The sequence below is a fragment of the Protopterus annectens genome, chromosome 3.part0 (genome assembly GCF_019279795.1).
Source record: "Protopterus annectens isolate FY-2018-M chromosome 3.part0, PAN1.0, whole genome shotgun sequence".
NCBI lineage: Eukaryota > Metazoa > Chordata > Ceratodontiformes > Protopteridae > Protopterus > Protopterus annectens.
The window spans coordinates 900,959,200-900,982,575 of NC_056731.1; the positions used below are offsets into that span (position 1 = coordinate 900,959,200).

Consider the following 23,376-nt stretch of genomic DNA (forward strand, 5'->3'; position numbering starts at 1 on the left):
GACTTATTCCTTGACTTCTCCTCCAGTGGCCACCCTAAGCAAATAAGTCCTGGATGTCATACGTGAAGCCAGACGACCCAGTACTAGAAACTCCTATGCTGACAAGTGGAAAAGGTATTGTTCCTGGATCCTATTAAAATCCATGCCTCTGCCATCTCTACATTACAGCACTGAGCCACCTCTCTTCTCGCACCCTCTCATCAAACAATTCCTGAGAGGGGCTGACAACTTAAGACCACCAAGAAGAGCCCCTACTCCTGCTTGAGACCTAAACTTTGTGTTGGAAAGGCTCACCCCCCCCCCCTTTGAGCCTGTAGCTTCAGCAGAGGTAAAATTCCTGTCTTGGAAAAAAGCCTTGCTTGTGGCCATCACTTCAGCTAGAATAGTGTCTGAATTACAAGCACTTATGGCTGTGGAACCTTTCATTATTTTTCATGCTGACAGGGTCTCCCTCAGGACTCTCCCAACTTTCATGTCTAAGGTGGTGTCCAGTGTGGCACTCAACCAGTCTATTAATTTGCCCACCTTTTCACTAAACCTCAAAATAAGGGGGAAAGGATCCTGTACTGTTTAGATAGTCACAGACAGCTTAGATTCTGCCTGGATAGGACTAGTTCCTTTAGGAACTCTGACCAGTTACTAGTCAGCTTTGCACCAGTCAGCTTTGCACCAGGGGCAGAGGGCAAAGCCATATCAAATCAAACCATCTCCAAATGGATAGCACACTGCATCTATTTCTGTTACAAACATCATGGGAACCCCCCCCCACTGGGGGTCAGAACACATTCAACTAGGGTAACTTCAACCTCTACAGCCTTTCTCGGGGGGTCCCTACCAGGGACATCCTGGAAGCTGCAACATGGAGTTCTGTTCATACCTTCACCAAGCATTACCACCTGCCTATCTTTTCAAAATCCAGGGCAGGATTTGCAACTGCAGTCCTGCAGGGCATTCTAGCCAGCCCCAACACTTCTTGACTGCCTCCACCTGATCCTCAGCTTTAGGAATCAACCCAAGTGTGATGACTGCAACAGTGAAACGAAGAACATAGTACAGTTGTGTACACTTACCATAAATGTAGATGTTGGAGTGTATTCACTGTTGCAGTCCTGGTTTCCCACACTCCAGCCCCCTTGTTTGTTTCTCTCTCTTCCTCACCCTTACAGGGCTGTTGGTATTTACTTTCTACTGGTGGTGTTACTCCACCATAACTTGGCTCCCTTTTGGGGGCGCCTGACATTTGTGGCAAGAAAAACGTATGTAATGGTGTCGGCTGCCTGTTTTTATACCACTGATGACCTGACGTCAGTCCTGGAGCGACAGCAACTGACGCAGAAGTACTAAGCCTCTGGTATTCGGGCCGACTGAGTGCTTACCCCTGGCAGGATAACCCAAGTGTGATGACTGCAACAGTGAATACACTCTAACATCTACATTTATGGTAAGTGTACACAACTGTACTTTTCCTTGGTATATTGCCCTTCCAGTCTCTCTCCCCAACTTTTTCCTAATCCTTCTTGTAGTTATCATATTTTATATGCCCCACTTATTACCCCCTTTGTGACAGCTGCTTCTATTCTGTACTTAACCAAAAATCTGCTGCAGCTGGCCTCTCATTTAGCACGTTCCTAACCTTTGCACATTGCCTCTATTCTGTTATTAGTCCCTGGTATGGACTGCAGTCTGCAGCCCAAACTTCTGCTTGGCCTCAGTTCCACTCTATTAACTTTCCCTTACTAGTTATTTGCTCCCAATAAATTTGTTCCTTTGCTAATTTTCTCCAGTAAATTCCATCTCATCTTGCCTATTTTTATACTCCTACGTAGTCATCCTGTTGTCGAAATCTCCTTTCTTTGCAGCTGTATAAGTAGAGATAATTAGTAAGGTATATAAAATATTGCGCGATAACTCTAAAAATCTATCGGTGGGGGTATTAAAAAAGACTGGGAAGAGAAACTGGAAAGACAGTTCACAAGTAACAGTGATAGAAATCTATAGAAGTAAATAAAGTCCAGAAGGTTGAAGATTTTTGCTTGGGAGCGTTTGCATATGTATTTTTATACTGCAGGCATATTTCAGTGAATTTTCCTCAGTTAAATAGCAAATGCTAGAGTTATAATGAGAGAGAGAGAGACCGGAAACTGGGGATATGTTTTTTGGGAGTGTAAAGAGCTGGTAGATTTTAAAAATTCCGTACAGAGTATGCTGTCAGAAATGTTGGGGGAAGCAAATGACTGCCACTAAGGAAGTTATTATTTTGAGTTTGGAGACAGGATCTGAATTGCCTAGACATAGTAAGGCTTTATGAACTGTAATGCTGCTGGCTACCAAAAAGTATTTACTAGAAAATTGAACTCCAAATCTAAAACAACTGTAATTGAAGTACTGAATTCTGTAAAAAGATAAAAGAACTGGAGGTTGGATCTTTAGAAAAGGGAAGGACTTCGTGTGGACTCTTCCAGGACTCTTGTCGTGGGACTCTCATTGCTCACCTCACCTGCTCAGACCTGTGCTGCCTTACAAGGCCATGTCAAAACCTCAGGAATTAATGAACATGCTTTCACTCAAAAATCTAAGTCCATCAGATCCATAGAGCCGCGAGACTTAAACATACTCTGACCATAAATAGGGGCGTGCTGAGGACAGATTCATCCAGAGGCTCCCTATGCTGTGTGGGAAAAAAATCCGGTATGTGTGAGGTGAACACCTCGGCTGGCCTTGTTCAAGAGAAATCTTGAATGGAGACCCAGGTATACCCCCAGATTACATCAGTGTCACTGCTTGATGAGGCACAGCAAAATAATGGGCATAATATCCTTCAATCTAAAGGGGTGGCGTAAGCCAAAAAACTCTGGGCTAGGCTTATAAATGCCCTAGGGGCAGATAGCCTAGTATGAACCTATGAACATGTAAGAGAATGGAGGTTTTGGTAACAATATGTGTAGAATAATGTTCAGGAAGAGTGAGAATTTGGGGAAGGCAGCATTTGAACAATTTATGTAATGTTGGAGTGAATGGTTGTTAAAAAGAAAAAAAACATACATAATGTATAATGTATAAAAAAATGGAAAAGTGTTTATATAGTTTTTCATTCTGTTAATGTATGCATGTGCATGACTTAAGTAATGATTTAATAAAAGTGTTTAAAAGAAAAACTTATGTTGTGTTGTGTATATGAGCTTAACTGCTTAGCTCTGAAGTATCCCTTCATATCAGGTAATCCTTAATCCACCTTATTCTTTGGGAGAATCATCTTGTCCCTAACATGTACCTAACACTTTAGTCATAGGTGACTCTATAGTCTGGCACACTGATGTCCCACTCACCAGGTTGAACAAGGAGAAAATTACAGTCCGCTGCCTGTCGGGTGCCAGGATCCGCCACAAAATGCATGCAGTCAGGTCACTCCACAACAAGTACAAATATGACTCTGTCATTGTCCACGTTGGAGTGAATGACTTGATGTACCTCCCTGGACTACATGAAAAGAGACATGGAAGAGCTGTCGGATCACGTGGCCCAGGCAGGTATGACCCTAGCCCTGAGTAGCATCCTGCCTTCGCCCAGAATGATACCACAATGTAAGGACAAAATGACTGACTTCAACAATTGGCTAAGCTTCTGGTGTCATTCAAAGGGGATCCAGTATCTGCCTGGGATGACATGATTGACAGACCACAATGCTTTGCCAGAGATGGTCTGCACCTGTCGCCCCTAGGATTCAGGTTACTGGCTAAGGCTCTTGCCACCCCTATAGTGCCTTTTTTAGGCAAAGTAAAAAGGACAAAACCACCACCGTAACAGGTACAAGCATGCAAAATCTGAAGGTAACGCTACTCAATGCTAGAAGTCTAAACCTCAAAATGCACTCTCTCGTGGCACTCCTAAAAATGGAGAACATTGAATTGATATCTGTGCAGTAACTGAGACCTTGTTCAAGGCTTCAGAGAGCACCCCTGCAATACCAGGCTACAACTCTTACCACACTTTTCGGCCACCAAACCAGGACCAAAATACTAAAGGTGGAGGAGTGTCCATATTCACCAAGGATATTCACACCACCAGGCTAGTTGCCCAACGCAATGCGTCTGAAATTCTCCAGGTACAACTAACACTAGGTAAGACTGCAATCCAAATTGTAGCTTGCTACAGATCCCCCACCATGCCCCAAGATTCTCACTACACCTTTCTAAACATACTGGAAAATATTAAGATAGAACCAAACACCCTAATACTGTGTGATTTTAACTACCCTGCCATTAACTGGGAAAACTACTCGTGTACCAACACCTTTGCCCATACATGTCAAGCAGAGTGCCTCTTTGGCCCTCTTCAAAATGAACCTTGATGATTGGATGGGAGAAAGGAAATTCACCCCGGGGATCACGTCAGTCTCCCTGCTAGACGGGTCCAGGGAAGTAAATAGTGTGGGAAGAAATAGCCAGGGAACTGTTATGGCTAGGCTTGTATAGGCCCTAGGGCTGATAGCCTAGTACCAATCTATGAACCCAAAACTCTAGCCCTCAACCCTTCCAAAATCAATTTATTCAACTTATTACACACATCTTTATTTCTGGTTAATAAAAATATGCCAGACTTGTTTATAAAATTAGAGTATAAAAACATGTGTATGGTCATATCTTACTGGCTATATCCATAATCAAGAGTTTACAGTTTCTCAGTTGCTGTATTATGTTTAATTTATTCTCTTCCAATACTCTTTTCATGCCCCCATACATATGGTTATTGCTGAAAAAATGTGTAGGTACATAATTTGCAGCTACAGCCTTTGTTTTATCTTCATTAATTTTATATCCCCAAAAGTCTTAAAAACTGTCTCAAAATCTTCCACAACAATGAGATGTTCTTTTCTGGATTTACATACATACAAATATTTCAAGCACAGGCATTAATGCCCTATTAACCTGTCAATATACCAAAACAGTTGTTCCCATAGTAAGTGTCCAGACTATTCTTAAAAATATCTAAACTAGTATTTAATGCAATTTGGTAGTCTGTTCCACATATTAGCTGCTCTCTGAGAACCAATTAGTACATTTCTCATATCTATAGAATCTTCTGCATAAGTTGTCTGATGATTCTCTACTCCTTTTTGAAAGCCCAAACATTCCCAGAGGTAGTTGTCTCTAAATTCCGTATATACCCGAATAAGTTCAATTAAATGTCTATATGAGACACTGTACAAGTTCAGATATTTTAGTTTTTCATAATTAAAATTTCACATCCATGGATGCCCTTCGTATATTTCTGCTGTACTCTCTTCAGTTTTAATCATGTTTGTTTTCTTATAAGGTTTCCATACTCGTTTGGGTCTAATGCAACTAACAAACAATTACTTCACAATTTCTGATTTCCTAGACTTTATAAATATTTTTATACAACATAACTATCATTTACCAGCTGGTTGATATGAAATTCTCAAAATTTACCCATGCACATAGGCCCTTAAATTAATTTTCAGTTTGTCAGTGCTGTATTAAATATTCACTGTTCAATTTGTCTCCCAAATCCTGTATGCTTAGTTTATGTATTTAACAGCATATTCTTCTTTGTCCAAATAGTGAATTTGGACATGTCTGAAGAAGAACTTGAATAATCTGTAACGCACATAATCATTTTACCCAAATTCATTCATCTGCACACAGTCTGCAGAACACCTCAGAAGAAAAAGATCTGAAAGATAAACAAGTATGGGCCTGGGACAAACCCCTGTGGGACACCCTGATCTCAACTTCCACCTAATTGCTGTATGATACTTGCTATGTCCTGTTTGTAAGCCATGCAGCTGTCAATCTTATGAGTACATTGCTATCTAGTTCTAATTTATTGATGTTTTGTTTATGAACCTGTCAGATCGTGAAGTTAATATAAATTACATCACATCACAATTTTTAATTCATAGCTGCTATTTTATTGTTATAGAACTTCATGTTTATAGGTGGTAATATAGCAATAACCCACGCCTGGGTGTGGGTAATGCTGGATTTACCCACGGTTGGCGTGGTTTCGCCCTCGGGACCAAGCAAAGACAACCGTGGGTAAATCAAGAATTACCCACACCCAGAAGTGGGTTATTGCTATTATACAATGACATTATTTAATAAAAGAAATAATTACTTTTCTTAAATAATGGCATTGTATACGCCTCTTTGCTGCCCTTCCGCAGCTGTCTGGTGTTCAGGCAGTTCTGATGTACTGCATGCCTACGCAGTACATCAGAGCTGTGGGCAAAGCAACGGAACGCAAGATCTCCATTGCTTTTACTGTCTCGCTATGTTAAATGGGTTTAACATGAGACAGCTTTAAAATAAGCAACGGAGATCTGTGTTGCTTAATTTAAAGCAGTCTCGCTATGTTAAACTCATTTAACATAGCGAGAGGTTAAAAGCAATGGAGATCGCAAGATCTCCGTTGCTTTACTTGTGTCGCTATGTTAAAGGAGTTTAACATAGCGAGACAGCTTTAAAAAGCAACGGAGATCTGCGTTGCTTTTTAAACCTGTGTCGCTATGTTAAACTCTTTTAACATAGCGAGATTAGTTTTATTAACGGAAAAGTCCGGGCGACCGGACCTTTTTCCGTTAGTATATTGAGGGATTTACAACGGGCACGCTGGTTGGGCTGGCCAATCAGCGTGCACGTTTTAGAGGAGGCATTGTATAATAGATCTGTTTTCAATATATGAATGCTGATATAGTGTTTCAAGTCCCAGCCTATCCAGTTCTGACAATAGCTTATCCAATAATACCTTCACCGTTATTTTTCTGCAACATGAAAGTAAATTTAAGGGTCTGTGTGACATTAGGTTTGTCTTCCATTAAAGACAGGTTTAACAAGGGCATGTCTCCAATCTTCAGGAATACCCCCATATTTATATCACCTAGTAAATAATAGATGTAATGATAATGTAGGTTCTTGTTAGTGTTCTCAGGTCATTATTACTAATTCTGTCTTCTCCCTGTGCTTTGCTTGGATCTAGTTTTCTTAGTTCTTTTTCAATATAATCTAATTTGATTTCAGTATCCAAGGTTACCCAGATGTCACTGAGACAATTTACCACTCCCTTTGAGGAGCCAAACTGTTTCACACAAGATTTTGTAAATATATCTATAATATGTTGTGTCGGAGAATAAATTTTAGAATCCACACACGTTTTTCAATTTGTAAGTTTTTACTTGTTCCACATTTTATGTGCTTATAAAATGGTTTCCTATTATGCTCAATATCTTTATATAATTTTCCAAAATGTTCTTGCCCTTCTCACACCATGTTTAGTTTCTGTCTAGGTTGTTTAGTTCAGTTTTTGACATTATAATTCAACCTTTTTTCTCTCTCCATTTGTTATATTTTATCTCTCACCTTATTCGTTTTTTTTTTTAATTTTTCGCACTCTGTTTCTTTTCCACATTCTTTCTGCAGTTTTTTCACTGAATACATCACTAATTAATTTTCCATTGTGACTGTTTTGCTTCCATACAATCTGTTAGTAATCTTCTGTGTATTTTAGAGTTCCATTTGCCAGACTTGTGTAGTAACAAATTAACCTTTATAACGCCATGATCACTGCAGATCAGCAGTGATAAAACTTGACAAGTAATATCTTTTGGAAAACAAACAATGTTTAATAGGTTTCATTCCGTGGTAAGTTTTTTTGCACTGTAAAGCAATTGTGCCTGAACATATGTTGAGTAGTTTCCTTACTAATGTTGTTGAATCAATATTATTCCAGTCTCTTGCTGGTAAATTTAAGTCTCTGCCACTATTATTCTTCTGCCCCATATTTCATTTGAGAAATGTATGAATTCTTCTAGGTCATAGCACTTGACTTTTGGTGGTCTGTACATAACAAGTGTTATATATTTCAGGGTTGTCTTTGTCATGGTTGCACATTCTGTAACATTGGTATTATCACTGAGCATGTAATCATCATTGGTCTCGAAACTGTCTTTAATCCTTATCATAACACATCCGCCTGATTTTTTGTTAAGATGTCTGTTAGAGTAAAAACATTTATACCCTGACAGAACTGGCTTTCTAGTCAATTGTTCCTTAACCATGTTTCATAAACAATAACATCAATCTTGTGGTAACAGAAAATTCTCCAAACATTATTAATGCTCCTAGCATTAACGACCATCAGAGATGCAACAAATATTGCTGTCTGTGAACTGTTTAATTTTTGACCTGGCAAAAATCCTTCCTTGTGTTTGTCAGACATCACTAAATATCTGCTACAAAATTTCTCTTCCCTGATCTTGACAAGTGCACGCCATCCTGTCTGAACAAGTGTGCCCAAAATTAGGTTTGGTTGCTCTATACATTTCCATTTTTCAAAACAGGACTTTTTTTTCTTTAGGTATTTAACCAGAAAATATTTTCACAGTGACCTGTCTTTCCTTTCTGTTATGTGATTTGTGAAAAATATTTCCTAACACCTCTACAAGCTATGCTAAGAGGGCTGTAAATTCCTTACTAAAAGAGAATCCTTGTGAATGCAATCATTTGTACCAGCACAAATAAAAACAGATCCATACATTTTACATTAAGGTGTTCCAAGGCTGGTCTCATGTTCCAAGGCTGGTCTCACATCTCTCCTGGCAAGCATAACACTAAGTGATGTTAATTATCTTCCCTCCAAATGTAAGTATTAGTTCTTGCAATAACTGATTCTCCAATTACAAGAATATCTTTTCGGATCAGATCTGAAGAATCTTCAACTTCTAAGTCACTAACTTAAGCTCTATCTTGATACAAAGGAATGATCTTCATCACCATTCATAGGTTCATAGGTTGGTACTAGGCTATCGGCCCTAGGGCCTATAGAAGCCTAGCCATAACAATTCCCTGGCTATTTCTTCCCACACTATTTACTTCCCTGGACCCCTGTCTAGCAGGGCGACTGACGTTATCCCTGGGGTGAATTTCCTTTCTCCCATCCAATCATCAAGGTTCCTTTTGAAGAGGGCCAAAGGTGTGCTCTGCTTGACATGTATGGGCAGTCTATTCCAGAGTCTGGGGAGTCTCTGGGTCAGAAACCTATCCCTCCAGCATGTTTTGTTTATTGTTATGACAAGGCTTAGATCCTTGGAGCGTGTGGCTCTGAGGGATTGGGATTTCTTTAAGTGTAGCATGTCCAACAGCTCTGGGTTTGACATGGCCTTGTATGTTAAGTAGAGATCACCTCGGAGTAGACTATATGCAACAGTGTATAGCTGGAGTTTTTTTAAGGTGGTCAGCATAGAGCATCTGCTTTAGGCCTGTGATTCTTTTAGTGATGTATTTCTGAGGCCTTTCCAGTTGTAGATATCTTGAGAGGTACATACCAAATGGGGCGTTGTATTCTATAATGGGTCTAATGAGGGATGAGTACAGTGAGACAATGACCACCTTTTTTTCTTGATGAAAAGCCCTTAGTGATGAGGTGTGCCACATAGGATTTCCTGACTGTTGTGGCAATGTGGTTATTGAAGGTGAGACCACTGTCCACCGGTGTCCCCAAGTCTCATCACACTTTCGGTGTTTAGTGTACTGCCACCTATGTGGTAATTCACGGGTACATGTTTTTTCCCAAAGGGGATAACTATACATTTCTTGGCATTGAGCTTGAGCCCATGGCTCTGGCACCAAGCATCTGTTTCTGTAAGGCCCTGTTGTAGAGTATCATCATCATTTGGGGATTCAATAATGGCTCCCAGTTTGCAGTCATCTGCGAACTTTGTTAGCCAGAGTCCCTTTGTGTTGGCCTGTACTTCAGAGAAGTAGATGCTAAACAAGAGAGGTCCCAAGAATGGACCCTGAGGTACTCCACTTGTCTAGAGCTGGATTTGGAGTCTGCTACATTTACAGTATGGGTTCTGTCAGTAAGCCAGTTGGCAACCCATCGAGTGACGTAGGGATTAATGCCCAGCTTAGTACGTTTATCTATCATTTCAGAGTGGGGGATGGTGTCAAAGGCCTTGGCGAGGTCCAGATAGGCTGTGTGGACTGCCTTACCCTCGTCCATGGCTTTGGAGACTGATTCAAAGAAGTCAGTCAGGTTCAGGAGACAAGATTGGCCCTTCACGAACCCAAACTGGGTGGGGTCCAGTGTTTTAAGGTTGCCATTGTCTTTATTTGTTTATAAGTTCCATGATAATACATTCCATGGCCTTGCAGATCAGGCTTGTCAGACTGATGGGGCGGTAGTTCCCGGGATCCAAGGTGGATCCGTCCTTGTGGAGTGGGATAACTGTAGCTGTGCGCCACTCAGTGGGCATGAAGCCTGAGGTGAGGGTATGATTAAACATGACACTTAGGTGAGGTGCCAGTTCATTTTGTAGTTCATGTAATACACAGCCCAGGATGTCATCTGGTCCCATGGATGCTGTATTCTTAGCTTTGGAGAGTGCGTTTTTTACCTGTGTGGCCGTTATTACTGGAATTTGGCAATCTTCCAGTATTGAGATGGGCCATTTAGGGGGATGAGAGGGGGGTGAAGTTGGCACTGAATCGATCTGCCAGAATATTGGCAATTTCCTTGGGATCAGTAAATTTAATGCCATTTTGTTCTAGCTCAGAGCAGATCTGAGCATTGCCATTTAGATTCTTGACATAGTTATAGAATGCCTTGTGGTTGTCTTCGGAATCTTTGGCAATTTTATTTTCGTAACTAGCTTTGGAGGATTTTATGAGGGATCTCAGCTTCTTACTGAGGCTGGTAAGGGAGTTTTTTGTATCCTGGGATTTTCCTCTTCTGCAACAGTTTCTTTCTTTTGTTGTAAAGTTTGTTTATGGCAGGGGACCACCAGATTGGCTTCATTTTTTTGGAGGAGAGCATCTTGGTTCTATTTGGGATGGCACGATTCATGCATGAGTGGATGTGCCCGTACAGTGCCTTATTGTAGGACTCAGCAGTCGAACTTTCAGTTCCCATCTGCATGGGTGTCATGAAGTTTGTAACTTCTGACTTGAGTAGCATGAAGTTGGCTTTGAAGAAGTTTTTTATGGAGGTTTCTTTACTGGGGGGGTGGGGGTGGGATGTGGAAGTTAAGGGTGATTAGCTTATGGTCTGATCTGACCAATGAGGGGGTGACCATAGATGTAGAGCATCAATTTTCCCATGTTGGTAATGAACAGGTCTAGGATATTGGAGCCCCTGGTGGGACTATGGATTAGTTGATCCAGGGCATTGGAATTTATGAATTCCAAGAACCGTTGGGCAAAGGTGTTGGTACATGAGTAGTTTTCCCAGTTAATGGCAGAGTAGTTGAAATCACCCAGTATTAGGGTGTTTGATTGTATATTAATATTTTCCAGTATGTTTAGAAAGGTGTAGTGAGAATCTTGGGACATGGTGGGGGATCTGTAGCAAGCTACAATTTGGATTGCAGTCTTACCTAGTGTTAGTTGCACCTAGAGAATTTCAGATGCATTGTGTTGGGCAACTAACCTGGTGGTGTGAATATCCTTGGTGAATATGGACACTCCTCCACCTTTAGTGTTTCGATTCTGGTTTGGTGGCCGAAAAGTGTGGTAAGAGTTGTAGCCTGGTATTGCAGGGGTGCTCTCTGGAGCTTTGAAACAGGTCTCAGTTACTGCACAGATATCGATGTTTTCCATTTTTAGGAGTGCCTCGAGGGAGTGCATTTTGAGGTTTAGACTTCTAGCATTGAGTAGCAATACCTTCAGATTTTGCATGCTTGTACCTGTTACTGTGGTGGTTTTGTCCTTTGAACTTAGCCTCAAAAAGGCACTATAGGGGTGGCAAGAGCCTTTGCCAGTAACCTGAATCCCAGGGGCGACAGGTGCAGACCATCTCTGGCAAAGCCTCGTGGTCTGTCGATTATGTCGTCCCAGGCCGACAGATACTGGATCCCCTTTGAATGACCCCAGAAGCTTAGCCAATTGTTGAAGTCAGTTTTATTATCCCACTGTTTTCATTGCTTATTACATTTGCATGCATACAATTCTCATCCAGCTAGCTATGTATATCCACAGCTTGTGCCATGTTGTCAACTTTGGTCTTTCTTTTTTTTTTTTTTTTCCTGATAGTAATGTTCTTCAAACCTTTCATGTTCAGTTCTGATTTCTTAGTTATAGACGTCCAGATAAATATGTAGCTGTGGAGAAGGAATGTTAGGAGAACAGTGTTGGATCTTCAGAAGCTTCAGCCATGTCTATACGATAGAAAATTCACAGTGGTTAGAGGGCGTAATACTTTGAAGTGGTTGCCACTGGATAAAATGGCAAGCTTCTTAGATGAAGTTTGGGATTACCTTCTTAAAATGTGACAATCCAGTGAGAGTGACGTCAGTAGTGCAGATTTGTCAAGATGGGGGATAAAGGTAATAACATACAAATAAGCTTGATGGGTAAATGTGCATTTTTTGTTATGTTGCAGAAAACTGACTTCAAGGTCTGATAAAGGAAATGAATTGTGAAAAAATATATTACCTAATGCAAATGTAACGGACATTCTAACAAAAAATCGGGTGGATGTCTGTGGTGGTTACAAATCATGTTCATCAGGTGTGCACATTTGTGTATCGCCTGCATGCACTGCTTTATTAGGACACCAGCTTCCTCTGCTCAACCTTTTCCCCACTCCAGTAAAAAGCTTCTGAAAACAAGAAAAACAAAAATCTTTAAATACAAATGACTATATTCAGCTGTCTTAAGAAGAGTGAAATTGTTAGTACGATACTGTCTTCTAGACTGTGTCCAGTGGGTTGCCATTTGGAAACGGCTAAACCTAAATTCCATTTTTCCCATAAAATTGTTTATCTACTCATAGGGTCATACGAAGTTACTAGGCTATTGGCTCTGAGGCCCTTACAAGCCTAGCCAAGAATTTAGCCCATGTTCCAACAAGTCAGCACCTTATGTCACTGTCCAGCAGGGATACAGGTGGAATCCTAGGGGTGTGTTTTGTGTTACCCATCCAGTTATCCAGGTTGCGCTTAAAAAGGGTTAATGAGATACTCTGCTTTACGTGGAGAGAGTCTGTTCCACAAAAAGGGGAGTCTCTGGGACACGCATCTGTCTTGCCAACAAGTCCTATTGATTTCACAGACCAGGTTCAGGTTGTGCATGCAGATTACTTTAGTGGAGATTGACTTGCGAATATGGAGCACTCCCATCAGAGCGGGGACTGAGATTGCTTTGTATGCCAGACAGAGGTCACCTCTGAGGAGTCTGTAGGAGATTGAGTAGAGGGACAGGGCCTTTAGCCTGTCTATGTAAGGCAGATCTTTGAGGCCCTAGATTTTCCGAGTGAGAAACCTCTGTGATCTTTCCAGCTGAGGCATGTGCTTTGTGAGTACATGCTAAAAAGGGCATTGTACTCAATAATGGGTCTAAGGGAATAATACAGGGATGTTATGACCACGTTGTCCCTGGATGAGACACCCATACTAATGAGGTGGCCATGTAGAAAGCTTTCCATACAATGGAGGCAATATGGTCACATATCAGTTTGCTATTAACATGTGTGCCCAAGTCCCTCATGACTGACTGCATGCTTAGGACCTTATTATCAATGTGATAATTTGTAGGGACATTGCTCTCCCCAAAAGGGACAATGATGCATTTTTTTGGCATTCAGTTTGAGGCCATGTTTGTGGCACCAGTCATTTGTTTGGGTGAGACCCTCTTCGAGGATGTCCGCATCACTAGGGGAATTGATGACAGCCCCCAGTTTGCAGTCATCTGCAGACTTGGTCAGCCTCATTGGACTTCTGTGTCAAAGGTAGCTATTATTCAATATATTTCCTTGGCTTCTGTTAGCAGTAGGCTCAGATAAGTTGTTAGTGAAATATTTTCATGTTGTCTGTTTAAACAAGTTTATTTTGTATTTTTTGTGCAGTTTTAAACCTGATTGTATATTTTGTTTTTAGAGTGTACTGAGTAATTTTATTTTAGTTGTATCTGCTTGGGGCAGAGTTTTTTTTAATTATTAGGTTACGTGCAAGCATATTGGAAAGGGGTACCAATAACTGTTGATTTTACCTTTTGACAAGTTAGTTATCGGTTAAGTCACTGCCACCAGATAAATTCTTAATGGATGTCTTATTTTAAGGACAAACAGTAATTGTGTTTTTGATATGCTAATGTAGTGTAGCTGCTGACATTACTGTAATGACAAGGAAGGCAGTGGTGGTGATTGAGAGAGATCATTAACCCCTTCTGGAAAATAGTGTGTGTATACACACACACATTAGTAATGTTTCAGCAGCTGCTGGAAGATTGAAGCTTGGCTAGTATAGAGAGAGAGAGCCCTGAGTGTGACCTGAGTATGAGTAATGGCTCAGTTGACAGCACAAGCAGGAAAGGATGGTCTTGCCCATTTTGAAGGAGAGAGTTACAGCTGGTCATGCCATGTCTGTAGTGTGCTGGGAGGGCAGATTCATGCAGTGATGTGACTTAGGGGAAAGGGCATGTAGGCATGCCATGCTTTCAGTAAGAAGCCATTGTGAAACACCTCAGTGATGGAGTTAGCACATTGCCCAATTCAAGAGGTGGGATTAAGCATACAAAAATAGCTGTCATTGCTGGGATGCAAATGAGAACATTGTTCCAGGGTATCTGCATAAATAACTGCTCCTCCAGATGGTTCTCTACACTGTAAATATGAGGTATCCCCATGTACAGGCTGCCCCAAATGGTGAGGAACAAATAAGCTGTAGTCTGGTTTGGGAATGCTTGATGGTCAGCAAGCAGAGGGGAGGAAAGTGGCATAAAACTGTAGCTAAAATTGTTTTGAAAGACACTGAGCTCAGTGTGAGCTGGGTGGAATTCTGAAGGGAAAGTGATTACACTGTACAGCTGCAGATCAGAGTCCTAAATCATCTTTGGGTATGACAGTTGTTGGCCATGCCCCAAGACACCATTGTACATTTTCCATTTAATCTTAAGGCTATAGTCTTCTCGTATATTATTTGGTGCCACTGGTATGGATTAAAGCCCGCATCATCACACACATTGGTGACATTGGTCACTAGACAACTCTACATTTAAATATCCTTTTACTGTGCTTTTTTTTTTTATTTCTTTTATTACGGGTTGTGTTTACTCTGCGGATGAGGCTCAAGCTCAGTAGTGTATGGGCTAGGCATATTGACTTGTTCTTCTGTGTGACACCTTAGTGTGCATTGTCAGGAAACACGTATTCTGAAGTGCGGAGATGAGTGGGAAAAAAGCAGCCAAAGAGAGGATGACAGAAGAATAAATTGTTGCAGTTAACCATTGCAGAGGACCTCCGCAAAGGTCAAATGATACTGTGAAGTACGTCTTCTGTTTCTCACTTCACGTGCCTCTTTGATTTTGATTTGAAACTGCCATTAACAGGATGCTACTAACAGCTCTAGTGTTGTGATGCTGGTAGATGGCCTTTTGTGCAGCTAAAATCCCCAAAAAAAAAAAAAAAAAAAATTTTCTTTTTCTCACTGTGCTTACAGAAGGATTTCATTAGGACAGACAGGAGTTTATTGAGGCATTGTATATGTGGTAGAATGGAAGCATGTTAATTTTAAAAAATGTGTGTAGTGGGGGAACCGAACACACACTGATTTGTTATGGATATTACTGGCCATGTCAGAAAATGCACAGGATTTATGTTCAGGTTAAAACTTTGTAATGGGAAGTATACTGATGGCGTTTTGTTACGATTCTGTTTTTTCATAGGGGATTTCCTCCTGATAAACAGGTCTGCTTGTCAGTTATGGTTATGTGGCTTCTGCTGCAATGTGGACGACCCCAAACAGAATGCAGACACAAATCCATGGATCTTTTTTATACATTTGTGCCACTATTACCAGGTAAAATATTGCTTAAATTCTTTTTATGGCATACTTTGCATTTAGTGAAAATTTTGTGGCTGATGAAGCAGCCACTTTTTTGATGTTTCTTTGTTTTTTAATTAAATGTCTGACTGGTAAATGAACCTTGGTCATTTTAGTTCTCCTGTTTTAGGTTTGGCAGATGTGGTTTCTGTCACTGCAGTGCACATTCTGCTCATCTGTTTTTCTGACACTTTTTCTGAATGAGACAACACTTGTCATTCCAGTGTTAAGGTCTTGTTTATCACCACATGCATTTCTTGAATGCATTATATCTTCCAGATGTCCAGGAAGTCTCTAGTTCATTGTGTGTGTGAATATAAATGATGACCAGTCTGAGTTTAGTTTTCTTTTTCTTCTGAAGCTATGTTGTTATCTCTACAACTGGCTAAAAATAAGGTCCACCTTGAAAGCAAGAAGTAGTACAAACAGATATTTGAACTTCATGGGTTATCATATAGCATTTACCTTCACTGTTAAGGACATCTGCTTCTTAATTACGTACCATGTCTTACTAAGAAATGTACAGCTTATAAGCTGTCTCCCTGTATGTGTAATTATTGTCCTGTATCCTTTCTTAATGCTCACTTGCAAAGGAGTGTACTTTGTCTTTGAGTTCATATATACTGACAGACTTGTCTTGGAGAGATCAGGGAACATTGATTCCCATCATCATCCACTGAAATTGATATCAAAGATAATTTATTCAATCAGGTATGTCCCTAAACAAGTGACAGGATTGACTGATGATCTTGTTATAACTGCAGTCCTTTTTTAAATATGCCTGCATTTAGAATCAGTAACCATCCAACACACCTTCATTTGTAAATGTTATTCCGTTTGTACCTCTGTAATTTTTTTTTTTTTTAAGTGTATCCATGCAATACAAGAGCATGTCCTGCACAACCTTAAGCATCATTACCATCTACTGATTAAAATTATTTTAATACTGGTAATTAAAGTCTTTTGATAATTTCTATTCCAAACAATAAGATCTAGGATTGTTTAACACACATTTTGCATAGAAGTGTAGGACAGGCTGTTTTAAATGGCGTAATGATGAGCATTGGGCACCAGAGTATGTGAAAATCACACACACGCGCACCTGTGCATGTGCGCACACGCCTGTGCATGCACACGCGTGTGCCTGTGCACATGCATGTGCATGTGTGCACGCGAGTGCACATGTGCTTGCGCACGTGTGCTTGCGCACACGTATGCACATGCACTTGTATGCACACATGCACAGTATGTGGGTATCTGGCATGTCTTGCACTGTAAGCCTAGGAGACGTGTGGTCTTGAAGCCCATTCTCTAACCCTGCATTCTAGATCTTCCAATTGCTGCATAAACCAACCCCCAATGCACCTTCCATTTTACCACGTTGCCTGTTTTTTTTTTTTTTTTTGTCTGGCATACTGTTTCTTATTGATTTCACAGGGTTGTGTTAGAGTAATCCGTCTGACTTTAGGGACCTAGTTTTCATAGATTTTTATAAATAGTGTCTCATGGGTGCTTTCTTACTGTAGTTACTTACTGTTACTTTTTAATCTTTTGTAGCTTCATTCAGATTTCCATTCCTTTACAGTGAGGAAAAACCTTCAAGGTGCATCTTCTCTGGATCTACATTTCCCATATTAATTACTCTAGAACCATAGGTGGGTCACCTGGCACCTTCAGCAGTTCTCAAACTGGTGTACCCCTTAACTCAAAGTTAAGGACCAAGAAAAGAAAACACAGTAGGTATTCCCAGAGTTAGACAACATAGTGTTCTGTGCTCCTGTAAGTCATTTCTGTGTAAAAGATGCCTCTCACCTGAAGAATTCCTATAGAATTTCCACACACCCTTAAACAATGATGTCCCCTTACACCCCCAATACATTAATTAAAATGTTTCCAAGAGTTATTTCTGTCTGTATAAAAAAAATTGTGCAGACATTTCTGTGCAAAAATTATGAACCTTCTAGAGTGGGTTTCATATCTTAGCAACTGAATAAGTCCAAAGACATGTGACTAAATCACTTTCTAGGTGTGTAAAAAAAATTACTACTCATATTTGTGCTTTATGTATATCTGCTTTTTAATGCCTACCTGTTAAGTTACATGAGGGATGCCAGTTTCAAGGGTTATGTTTTCATTGTTTCAGGCATACCGAAACACCTTGCTGCTGTTGCTTTCACCTCACTCTCCAGGCTCAGTATGTTTTGCAGTGAGAACATGTTCTATAGTTATGTGACCACTAAAGTTGTTCTAAAAAACACTTTAGTCTGCTTAGGTTTTAGTTTTCTCACACCACTCTCATTGTATACTTTCATCACACTATTACTTTATTAAATATTTTAATACAGACAGCTGCTTAGCCACATAATGGAATTAGTCACTTTTTTCAGTACATCTCCACACTGACATCCTCTTAAACTCCCAGGAATTCACATTATTAGAAGGTCAGCTGTTTCCATTTATCCTGAGTTCCTGTTCAGTGCATACAAAGGTTTTATATGCAAAGCCTCAAAACACATTTGCCCCCCCCCCCCAATTCTCATGGCATTAACAACTTATCCAGGCTCTATTTGGTAGCCTGAAATGAAGAGCCTATGGATTTCCTAAAGGGGAGACCCAAATATGTCATCTGGTCAGGGACTCAAAAAAAGGCGTAGTCCTTGTTCAAGGAGGACAAGAGTGTACATTTTTAAATGCTTTAGTCTTACTAGTGTTTATAGATTTTACAGAAAGGCTATCTAAATAAGGAATTTCTTGAAAATAACAAGGGCAGATCATTCTCTGGATTTGTTAGATATACCATAAGATCATTTACATGCAAAGAGATTTTACAGTAGTAGCACACTGCTGATAATGCACCAAAGGAGAGGATTGTAATTTGACCACTAACCTGAAGAGAATGATAAAATAAGTGAGACACAATGAGTATATAAAATCAAGTGACAAAAGGCTGGAAAAACAGAAGCTTTTACGTAGCTATTCAGATGAGTATATGCAGGTGTACAGCAATGATGTGAAGGAAACACTGGCAGAACATGAGGCTTGAAATTTTGCTGTATCCCAGAGAAAATGGAAGGAATCAAATGCATACATTTTATGAAAATACAAATAAGCACCCAGACTGGTATTTCATATTAGAATGTTTTTAATGTGCGAGGACAAATTCAGTGCATGCTTCAGTTGTGATGGCCAGACAGCATCAGAGACCTATAGTAGTAAAGATGCAGTCATACCTGCAGAAAGAGCTGTTCCTGGCAAAGGGAAAAAAGCATTAAAACTGGGGACATCAGTGTCTATAGGAAACGGTTGTTACCCATGTAATGGGCAAAAGATGTCTGTTTGGAAGCTTGAGTGGTGCCAGAGTCTGCACTTCAAATTTTCCCTTGGATCTACTAGTTCTCTCCTCTCCTGCACTTATACTAGCTTATTAGTCTAGCACTTTACCAGGCTTCTTGTAGCAATTATTATAGCACACAAGTGCTTTCCAGCACTAAATGTTCTACAAGGAAACTGATTTAGTACTTATTATCAATGCCCACCCCACCAGACATGTCCAAAGGTCAGTTCCCTGTGCTTTCTCCTATTAACCTAGTGAACTTGGGCATCCTGAGACAATGTAGCAACTGCCTCATGTACACCCACAACCCTCTCCTCTTACCTTCCAATACTCAGACTTGCGAGAGATGCACTTGCATATCCAAATTTGAAGCCACGCACTCTCCATCCAAAACAGGAATAGCTGGTGAAGAGGAAAAGGTCAACACTTGCACCACACCACATGGAACACATAGCCCTCCGGAACACACACCAGCACTGCCTTCACATAAAAACACAAACCACATACCCACCTTCATGGAGGCTCACAATAAAAGTCTACCCAAGCGGCGGAGCCCTCCAAGGCAGAAACGGACTCGAGCACCACAACAGCACTAATCACGAGACGCATAACTCTCCTAAACAGTGTGCCACTCAACCAAAGACCCTAAGGCAAAACAGCATACCCAACACACTAGTCATAGGTGACTCGAGAGTGAGGCACACTGATGTCCCACTCACTAGGTTGAATAAGGAGAAAGGAACAGTCAGTTGCCTGCCAGGTGCCAGGATCCGACACATAACGCATGCACACAGATCGCTCAACAACAGGTACAAATATGACTCTGTCATTGTACATGTGGGTGTGAATGACCTGAGACGTACCTCCCTAGACTACATGAAAAGAGACGTGGAGGACCTCTTGGATTATGTAGCCAAGGCGGGTATGACCGTAGCCCTGAGTAGCATCCTACCATCACCCAGAATGATAACACAGTACAAGCAGAAAATGATTGATTTCAACAATTGACTAAGTTTCTGGTGTCTTTCTAAGGGGATCCAGTATCTGTCTGCCTAGGATGACATAATTGACAGACCTCGATGCTTTGCCAGAGATGGGCCTGCATTTGTCACCCCTGGGCTTCCGGATACTGGTCAAGGCTCTCGCCACTCCTGTAGTACCTTTTTTAGGCGGTGTTCCAAAGACCAAATTACCACCATAACAGCTACAAACAAATGCAATCTGAGGGTCATGTTGCTCAACAGTAGAAGTCTAAATCTCAGTATCCAAAAAAACAGCTGTGAGGCAGTTAACCAGTTCTCAGTCACAAAATCAAATCCAAAAAGAAAACTGGAAACACTCTAAAACAACAAATATTTAATCCAAGTTCAAGTTCGCATGTAAACACTTTCACCTTCAAGGCTTCTTCAGGCGAAATAAATACGATCAATTAAACAACATAACTTAAATACATTTTAAAAAGTCACATGACTCTAATCTTCTGATGCAGTATATTTAATTAAGGCTTTAAAGTAAAACTGTTAAGACCAGGTGGTACAAACGCTCTCATTCTTAAAATTCATCTCATCTCGTCATTTTCAGCTAAACATTTTATATTCCCACCCCGCAATGTCTATAAATTACTTTTAAAATCATAAACTTAAAACTATGTTGATCATCTTTCTCTATAATGTGTTTACTAAGAGCATTTGTAACGACTCCATGTCTAATATCACTGAGATAACAGGCTATACGCTCTTTAAATTTCCTGTTTGTCATACCCATGTAAAAAGCATCACAGATTTCACACTTGGCTAAATATATTAAATTGCTTGTGTTGCAATTCCCATACGCATGTAAAACAAACTCTCTACCTGTCATGGGATGTGTAATGGATTTCTCTGTGAACATATGCTTGCAGTAAACACAATTCCCACGTTTAAATGTACCTTGTTTCACATTTCCTATCTTAAAAAATTCCTTGAGTTGCTCCTTATAACATAACATCTGTTTCAAAGTGTTCTTCCTTTTGTACCCCAAAGCTGCTGGATCCCCTACTACTTCCTTTAATGCCAGGACGTCCCTTAAAATTGACCAATGTTGCCTAATAATATTTTTTACTGCTTCAGTGTTCCTGTTATAGGTAAGCATACACCTCCTGCTCTAACTCTATCCTGACTCACACTACCAAAATAGGGCTGAAGCCCTCTGCTTAGTCTTTGCTGTTGTATGCTCCTATTAGCAACACGGACTTCAGACTCTGGTTAACCCCTATTTAAAAAGTTAGAGACCACAACATCCAATTGTTCGGACATCCTATCATGTACAGTATTTAGTATAACTACTCGTTGCATCTGATTTTTTATTATATTTCCAAACATAAATGGAGGATGCATGCTATTACGATGCAAGTAACTATTACACTTAACATCCTTTCTGTATATACTGTACCCTACTCATCCTTCTTTAATTTTACATGAAGGAACGTAATCTGTACTTAAATACATCATGTTTGAATCTTAGAAAAGTAGTAGTTCCATTAACATATAATATAAAATGTTCAAATTCATCTCGATTACCTTCCCACACAACAAAAAGATCATTGACAAATCTTTTATAAAAATTAATACACTTCTTAAAAGGATTAGTCAAAGACCACACATATGTCTCTTCCCACATGTACATGACAATATTCGCATAGGTATTTGCAGCTGCTGTTCCCATTGCTACTCCTCTTTCTTGATAATACAGACTAGTGTCAAAAATAAAAATATTTGATGTTAAAACCATTTTTAATAGGTCACACAATAGTCTGATCTTCTAAGTTTCATAGTCTGAAAACCTCTCCAAGAATATTCTGACACATTCCGGACTAACCCACCCATGAGGCCGATTGTGTATGCTGGCCCACTGTCACCCCTTCAGGTCTCAACCTTCAGCCTCTTGGGTATCTCCACCTTTTGACGAACTGATGGAGCTAGTTAGTCGAAAGGTGTGGGATACTCCTGATGCTGTGGAGCCAGTCCCCAGGAGACCGAATAAGTTTCTCTCTGCCCCTCCTGAGAAAGATTTTTTGTCTAAAGGTGTTCCCGTCGATGCTGTGGTGGCGGCGGCCACTAAGAAGGAGCTAGCTGAGACTACTTCTGTTCATCCGCCGAATAAGGCGTCTTGAACGATGGACAGATACGGGAAGTGTATCTTTAGTTCAGCGGCATTTACCCTTAGATCGCTGAACTACTTTACTCACTTCACGAGGCTTCAGAGATATCTCCTTAAAGAGTTGGGAGATTCTCTACAAGGTACATGTACTGTGGGAGTCCCTGACAAGGTTTCTGCCCAGTTGTCCACCTTGACCTCTATCGTCAACTCTTCCATGCGGCTTATTTCGTATGCAGCTGATGGAGCGAGTAGAGCAGCAGGTTCAGGAATTTCCCCAAAGGTGTCATTCCTGGATGCGTTTGTGTAACTTTGCGGAACCGTTAAAGTCTACCTTTACCAACTCCCCCTTCGACGGTTCCTCATTGTTTGGACCCAAGGTTAAGGACACACTCACCCAGTGTGAGCAAGAAAGAAAAACACACACTGCCGTGGGAGTACATTTTACTGTTCCCTCTAGACAAACCCTAAGGGTCAGAAGGTCGGTAAAATGTGGTTCAAAAAGTCCCAGAGATTTTTCCAGGATGCACAGGGTGACTCTTCCTGCAGAGGAGGAGGAGGAAATGGTAGACGTCACCCTAGAGGCGGGGGGGGGGGGGGTCTGCAAAACCAGGGAGGTCATGATTCCTTTCGGGGCCGGCCTTACCAGCGCTCCTGATGTGGGGCCCGATTGTGCTTCTTTGGGTCCGGTTGGGGGTTGCATTTCTCTGTACCCAGAAGCCTCGCTGGGTATCACTCAAGACAAGTGGATACAAAGAATTATTACCAGAGGTTATGTCATACCCTTTTCTCTTCCATGTGTTGTTCCCAAGAAGATCCGGATGTTCCACCCAGTCACAGGGATCAGGCAACTGTGGAGGTCAACAAGTTGCTGTCAGAGTCATCCAAACCTTCCCAGCAGACCAAATAGGATCCGGAACTTACTCCAGATTCTTTTTAGTGCCAAAACGTACAGGGGACTGGAGGCCTTTTCTGGACCTCAACAGCTGGAACGAATCAGTAAAGAAGGACAAGTTCCAGATGGTGACACTGCAGGCTCTACTCCCGTTATAAGGGAAAGACAATTGGA

General features: G+C 40.8%; 1 protein-coding gene across 1 annotated transcript in view; it reads left to right on the forward strand.

Annotated features, from left to right (window-relative positions):
- PRKDC (protein kinase, DNA-activated, catalytic subunit) overlaps positions 1–23,376 on the forward strand; it is a 4,917,417-nt gene that overhangs the window by 2,296,617 nt on the left and 2,597,424 nt on the right. The window contains exon 25 of the mRNA XM_044065724.1: positions 15,681–15,814. Coding sequence (XP_043921659.1) covers positions 15,681–15,814 — 134 coding nt within the window. The remainder of the gene's footprint in view (positions 1–15,680; positions 15,815–23,376) is intronic.